The sequence below is a fragment of the Rhamphochromis sp. 'chilingali' genome, assembly GCF_963969265.1.
Source record: "Rhamphochromis sp. 'chilingali' genome assembly, chromosome: 4".
Lineage (NCBI taxonomy): Eukaryota > Metazoa > Chordata > Actinopteri > Cichliformes > Cichlidae > Rhamphochromis > Rhamphochromis sp. 'chilingali'.
Genome location: NC_137948.1, coordinates 33,441,294 through 33,448,470, shown reverse-complemented (window position 1 = coordinate 33,448,470; position 7,177 = coordinate 33,441,294). Strand labels below are relative to the sequence as shown.

Sequence of the window (7,177 nt, the reverse complement as noted above, 5' to 3'; positions counted from 1 at the left end):
TAGTGTGGATGAGACGGCTTCGGGGGCGATATATAATATCAAGAGAGTTGCTGAGGCAGGACTGGATGTGGACGTCCAGGATATAAATTCTCACTGACGGAGACAACCTTGTAACTGACTGTGCTTGGAGAGCACCAGCAGTGATGCAGCAGTGTTTGTGTGTGGGTGTGTGTCTCAATCTTTGCACACACACACACACACATAAAATCTGACCCCCCTACTCCACCTCCCTCCTTCCTGTCCAGCCAGCTTCATGTTTTATTTATGTCTCCATCCTGCTGTGGGAGATGCGGTGGTACAGGGTATGAGGCAGCAGGGTGGGGGGATGCGGAGGAGCGTGAGGGCCAGCAGGTGGAAAGATTTCCCATGGGTCCGTGTGGAGCTTGCGCAAGAGATCAGGGGTATCTGTGTCACGAGTTAGGCTACTTGTCAGAGGAAAGAGGAGCAGAAGATAAAAGAGGGAGGGGAGAATGAAAAGAGGTGTAGAGAGATAAAGACCAGAGCCCCTCTTCAGGCTCAGAGAACCAGCAGAGCTGTGGCACTTTAATCTGAATCATAAGTCAATTCTAATGGTTAGTCCTAAACCACCACAGTGGATATCAAGCTAAAATTAGGATAGATCTTGAAATGAGCCTAATTTAGACTGAATGGCACTGACTCATCTGCTAATGCATCATTCTGGTGCCTCTCCAAATCTCCCGCTGTCAAACAAAACTCAGACAGGAGGTTAATCAGCGACAAGCCCGCACTCAGCATCCCTGTGTTTACCTCCAGTTTCTCAATGCGATCCTTCAGCTCCATGATGGCCCGGGCCAGCTCCTCCACGGCCCGCGCCGTCTGCAGCTGTGCCGCGGCGGATGAGGTCACATCATCCCCGGCCATGACGCGGCGGTTCCCGCTCCAGACCCCGATGCTGCGCTCCGGGATGCTCCGCTCGTCCTCCAGGCCGCTCTCGCACTCGCTGAGCTTCCCGGTCAGCTCCCTTATGGTCCTCTGGTCCATGAGGATCTGGTCGTTCTGCTGCAGGACCATCTGCCGGAGTTCCTCCGCGGTGGTCCGCAGGTCTTCATCCCCTGTGCCGTAGAGCGGATCGTCCGCCTGCTGCTGCTGGTGGTCCCTCCGCTGCCTCAGGTCTTTAGTCTTGCACTCTCCCACCGGCACAGGAGTGCAGATGAGTCGGCTGAAGCTGAACTGCTTCGCCGGCCCTCCACCCGTCTCCTCCCCAAGGTTGAGCTCGTTCAGAGTGGGAACCTCCACGCCGATGCCGCCGAGTCCGTTTCCACCATCGTACGACTCCGCGCCGTGCAGAGCGCCCAGCGGCCCGGCGTGAGCCACCGACCCCGGCTCCAGAGGCTGGAGCAGCGACTCCGACGTCAGGGTTCCGTTATCGCTGACGAGAGCGGCGCGTTTGCGCGGATAAACGCTGGCAATGATGCAGATGACCGCGCCGAGGAAGGCCAGAGTGCCCGCTCCCACGAGCACCACTGCGAACTTCATGGTGACCGTGAAGAGCAGTGATGTAGATCAGGAGTTCAGACACAAGGTGACACACACACGAGCCTGCAATAAAAAACAAATACAAATAAAAATCCTTTAAAAAATAATTTAAAAAATAAAACAAAAACAAAGACTTGTCTGGGCTTTGGAGGCTGGAACTCAGAACAGCATGTAGGAAGACTGCAGCCCGCCTCAATATAATCTCAGCCTGACGTGTCAAATAAAGTCGCCAGATCTTTCAGGCGGAATGTGACACTTACTGTAGGAGCGGGTAGATCCGGGGCTCTGCTGCTGTTGTTTCCTCACCACCCTCTGTGTGTACCTAATGTTGACGGCACCGCGCTGTCTGGAGCAGAGATGCTCCCTCTCCAGTCTCCGTGTTGCTAAGCTGCTCTCCTCCGCGCGTTACTATGGGGATCTCTCGGAGAGGAGGAGCGAGGCTGTGGGCATGCGCGGGTCAGAGCCTAGGTGAACCTCCAGCAGCAGCCGAGCAAACAAGGCGATGATGGATCAGCGTGTGACTGCGCTGCCTGAGCGCACATCCTGTTCTGGAGGCTTGGAAGATAAAAGGAAGGAAAGGGGGGGGGGGGGTGGACACATTTTAAAAACTTAACATAAAAACCGATGTAAAGAATCCAAACTGCATTGATAAGGGATGCAAAATCCCAGTGTGCAGTGCACTTTTTCTTTCACAACTATGTGTACAGCCTGAGTTTATTTACATGCGACATCTGATGTAAGAAATCGCACGTAAGACGAGCTGCAGCAGAAGTGGAAAGGCTGGATAGTGTAGAGGAGAAGAAGAAAGGAAAAACAGAGACGTGGGACCTTTAACACCAGGGTTTTTATACTGAGTAGGAGGAAGAACATGTTTTCCTCAAGAGGCAGTCCCGACTAATGCAGCACTAACGCCGACAGGAATGATCCAACCCTGACCCTCTGTCCTCTGTGGCTCTGTTCGGCAAACAAATCCTCTCCGCTGGATGGAGGAAAGACTTTTATAAAGTTTTCTCTGCATAGCAATCCAAATAAATATGCATATTTAAATTTAAAGAAAAAGAAAGACATGTAATCTACCACTGTGAAAAGATCTGATGTCAGTGTTGAGAAAGGAAAATAAAGCTATTAATATGTGATTCTTGCTTTGTAATGAAACAACTAAAATCAGTGAGGTCACTTCCCATGACACACCTTTCACCTAGCTTACACTTTGCAGAGATATCTCACAAACACATACTTGCCATATCCACCCGTGGCCCGCTGCTTGGATTGCAGAGAATGAAGCAGAAACTTTTCACTGTGTTTTACAGCAGCAGCCATTGTGTTGTTAGGTCTGAATCATCTGCAGTTTTATAGCCTTCTTACTCACACAGACATCATCGTGCTTACGTCTTCCCCTGACTTACAACAGAAGTCGACCAGCTGAATGTTGAAAAACTGAGACATATTGTTGAAAGTGCATTTATTTTTCTCAAGCAAGCTCTGGATGCTCATCACGTCTTTTGAAAATACATGTTTTATTCAACGTTTAATTTCAGAATGAGCCTGTACTTACACTCAAAGGGATGGAAACAACTTGTATTCTTTTTCTTGTTATGCAGCACTTTTATTTCAGTCCATCTGAGATCAAAGGCCTGTTTGTGCTGTAGGTGGACCATGAATGAGTTTGACAACCCTGGACTTCAGTGTTCTCATTTTAAGGCAGGTCAAACGCTGACGTTTGACACCAAGGTGTTCTTTGCTGTTGGTGTCACGAATTATCGGGTTAATGTCAGCAGGGCTATCTTTGTCACATCCAGCGCCGCTGTAGCTAAAGGAGAATTTGTGTATCTCTGCGTGAATCACCAGCAGCTTCTCACGGAACAGCAGCTTTTGACACCCTTGGATTGCTACATCGTTACTGCAGCAGTGTTTACTGTATTTGCTGTGATAGTGTAGGAGGCGAGTAGGTTTTATTAGCGTTAACCAAAAAAATTAAGGTTGATGGATATGTTCAACAGGTTCAGGGACTTGTTCATTACTTCATTTCTATTTCATTCTTAGCGGCTGTTGATGTCTGTAACACACTTTCCAAAAGATATTTCTCTCACAGCTGTTAATATAAGCGTCAGCCTGGACCTCTCGATTCACAGTGACAGTTTTCATTAGCTAATGCCTAATTGCCTAATAATGTGTAGGTCCCCCTTTTGCTGCCGAAACAGCCCCGACCTTTCAATGCATGGACTCCACTGAAGGTGTAATGTGATATCAAAATGTTAGCAACAGATCCTGTAAGCTGCCAGGTGAGGCCTCTATGAATCTGACTTGCCCAGTACATCCCACTGAAGCTCGACTGGACTAAGATCTGGAGAATTTGGAGGCCCATCAAAACCTTAGAAGCCACAGGCATGAAAGGGTGTATGTGATATGCAACAAAGTAATAATGCCTGCTTGCCTTCTTCCCATAGTGCATCCTGGTGCTAGTTGTTCACCAAGTAAGCAATGCACACAGAGCCCCACCTATGTGATGTAAAAGAAAACGTGATTCATATAGAGCAGCCACTTTCTTCCACTGCTCTGTGGTCCAGTTCTGATGCTCACATGTTCATTGTTGGTGCTTTCAGGAGTGGACAGAAGTCAGCACAGGCACCCTGACTGGTCCACAGCTATGCAGCCCCATACACAAGAGTTCAAATAGCTTAGTATTGAACCACCAACCCTCCACTCATTAGCAGATGAACCTCTTGAGGTACAGCCTCCACCCAAGAGTAAGTGGCTGAGGAAATAGGGTTTTGCATTTTCGTATAGCTGTGCATAGTAAATGAATTAAAGGTGTGGAGTTATATCTAAGCTATTTTACAGAGTGGATTAAAAAACACACACTCACACTCTGTTTGATGAACACAAGTGACTTTTTTTAAGGATTTAATTGATGTCTGGAGAAAGACTGTGAAAGCAGCCCCATGTGTCCCACCCAGTCGGGTACAATGATGATAGCATTCAGGCAGTGAGCAGCAGTGCACTGGCTAGATTCACAGCAGCCAAAACATGGTTTCCAACCAACAAGGTTGAAATTGCAGCAAACAATATTTTCATATGGATATCAGATGAACAGATGATTTAGAATATGAAACCAGATCCGCAGCTCCGGCAGCCAAACAATTCCCTCTGCGCTCCTCGTCTGACGTCTCTATTGTCAACACCACTCCAGGCAGCCAGTCAAATTAAAAAGTGCAGCTGTCAACGCTGGAAGATCTGGTTGTGTCAGATTTTGAGCCCATCCATGAATGGCATAAGTGAAAACCTGGAGCAGCTGGTGGCACTTTGTGTTTGTCAAAGTCATTAGAATTCACCGTTTGTTCAAAACGTCTTACCTATCTGTTCAGTGTAAAGCGACAGACCGGCTAAGTAAAACCAGCACTGCCGTCTGTGTACGGTTGGGAAGCGAATGTAAACACGTCCTCCGACTGCTTTCCTTCCAGTCTGCAGAGCCAACGAAGGCATCTCTGCCTCTTCTTCTTGTGTGCTTGCTCCATACAGGAGGTGAGGTGTCACCCATTGATTTTGCAGGGCTTATGTTTGAGAGTGTTTTTTAAAAAAATTTCTCGATGCAGCTTAACCTTGTTAGGAGTCTTTTTTCCAGTGTGGAACATTGCAATCAACTTGACCCGGCCTTTTCGCTGTGAACAGGCTGGAATATTTATGAAGCAAAGAGAAAACATTCACTTTTAGTACCTATTTTGCAAGGACACACACAGTTTAAAATTTCTATTTAACAGGATATAAGGAATACTGTGGAACTACACTGCTGTTAGTTTTTACCCTCAAGTCAAACTCCTGCAGAATGAAATGAATGAAATCACATGAAAAATACGGAATATGTATCTATAACCATCAGAAGCTCAAACACCAAACGCAGATGGGCTTCAGTCTAATGACCAGTAACCCAGATTGTGGCTTAATCTCCAGAGGTGACTGAGCTTGCACTCACTAATGCACATGTGTATGTTATATACACACACACAAACACAAACACACAGATGTTGGCCACTGGTATCAAACTCTGGGTCTGTTTTAGCTCCATCTGGCTCATACAGTAAGCGCCTGTGGTATCGGGCCAGGAAGGAAACAGACAGAGAACCAAAGGCAGCACGGGGAAGGAGTGAAAGGAGACTACATGTGTCTTTCTGTTATACGTCCCACAGTCTGAAGGGTAGAAGAATAAAATGAAATACTGCCTGTGGAAAAGGATGAAGCTGTTTGAACTCGACGTATTCATCTCCACATCAAAACACACAAAGATGAATACACAGGCGTGATGACCTTAATATGACCCCCAACTCTCACAATCCATCTGAGAACACAGATGCTGCTGCTCCATTACTCTGAAAGAAAATGAGCAGCTCAACAGCGCCTCACGGTGGACTCTGGCAATAGTGCTCAAGTGAAATTGGTCTTTTTTTTTTTTTTTCCCAGATGGTCCAAGCAGGATCATTATTAGCCATTTCCGCTGTATCAGAGTAAGAACTTATCAGTGTTTTTAAGTAGTGTCAGTACGTACCATCCATGAGTAACTGGAAGCCTTTTCATGCTCTATATTTCTGTGGTAAAAACACAAACTAACTTTCATATATATATATATATATTATTTTTTTTTAAATGATTCGTTTTCCAATAACAGAACTGGTCTCTATGTGCAGCCGGCTGTGAGAGGCCCGTTACATATCGGTGACACTGTCTGAGAACATTTATATATGCATTATATTTTTGTTTGTGTTGTACTTCGTAGACGTTCCCTGTACACTCTGCCATGTGAATATGAACAAACATGACAAATAGGGTGGTGGATATGGAGAGATTACCTGATGTGAAGCTCTGGCAGTCAAACATTTCCTGCACAGTGTCATATACATACAACACACACACACCTTTAAACATTCGTTTAACTCAAGTGCTTTCTGCACAATCCTTTGTCATTGTTGCACTTTTCTGTTGCACTGCCTTGTGTCTGCATCTTTCTGTTCTGCCTGGTGTTGTACTGTTTTTGCAAGTTTTGCACACGTGCACTTTATGTAGTGTGCATGTAGCACCATGATCCTGGAGGAACACCGTCTCATTTCACTGTGTACTGTACCACCGTATATGGTTGAAATGACAATAAAGCCACTTGACTTGATTTCCCTCTCCACCTCTTTTCTGATACAGTTAGGGCCAAGTTTTTGGCCCTTTCAGTCTGACGTTAGGGTGAACTTACTAAGCCATACACTCCTAGGAAGATTTAGCACTTTGTTAACACACACCAGAACACTCCAGAGCAGCAAACTGTTAAAAAAAGTCTAAAGGTGCTCACACTTGATAATGAATTGAAGGAATTGCGCGTCTGATTAGCAGCGGCCAGCTGCTACTTTTGTTCTTATTTCCTGTGAAAGCAGTAAAGGTACACTTAATTTTTCAGAGGAATTCAGAGTCCTGTGAAATCTATTTAACAGACGGCTGTAGCCCGGGTCAGGTGAGGTTTCATAAGTTGGGCAGATCTGGAGTTGATTTTAAGTGTTGAAGTTGAATTGATGAGCCTAACTCTGCTGTCAGCACCACTTCGGGCACCAAGTAAAATGAAAAACTACAGCTGTTAATTCTACAGTCTGCCTCTTATGTTAAATCACACTAAAATATGACAACAGCCAAAAGGAAGTTTTTTTAG

General features: G+C 46.0%; 1 protein-coding gene across 1 annotated transcript in view; it reads right to left on the bottom strand.

Annotated features, from left to right (window-relative positions):
• nptxrb (neuronal pentraxin receptor b) overlaps positions 1-1,892 on the bottom strand; it is a 9,682-nt gene extending 7,790 nt beyond the window's left edge. The window contains exons 1-2 of the mRNA XM_080880405.1: positions 1,758-1,892; positions 769-1,560 (exon numbers count right to left, since the gene is read on the bottom strand). Coding sequence (XP_080736531.1) covers positions 769-1,497 — 729 coding nt within the window. The 5' untranslated portion in view covers positions 1,498-1,560; positions 1,758-1,892. The remainder of the gene's footprint in view (positions 1-768; positions 1,561-1,757) is intronic.
• Positions 1,893-7,177: the final 5,285 nt, after the last annotated feature.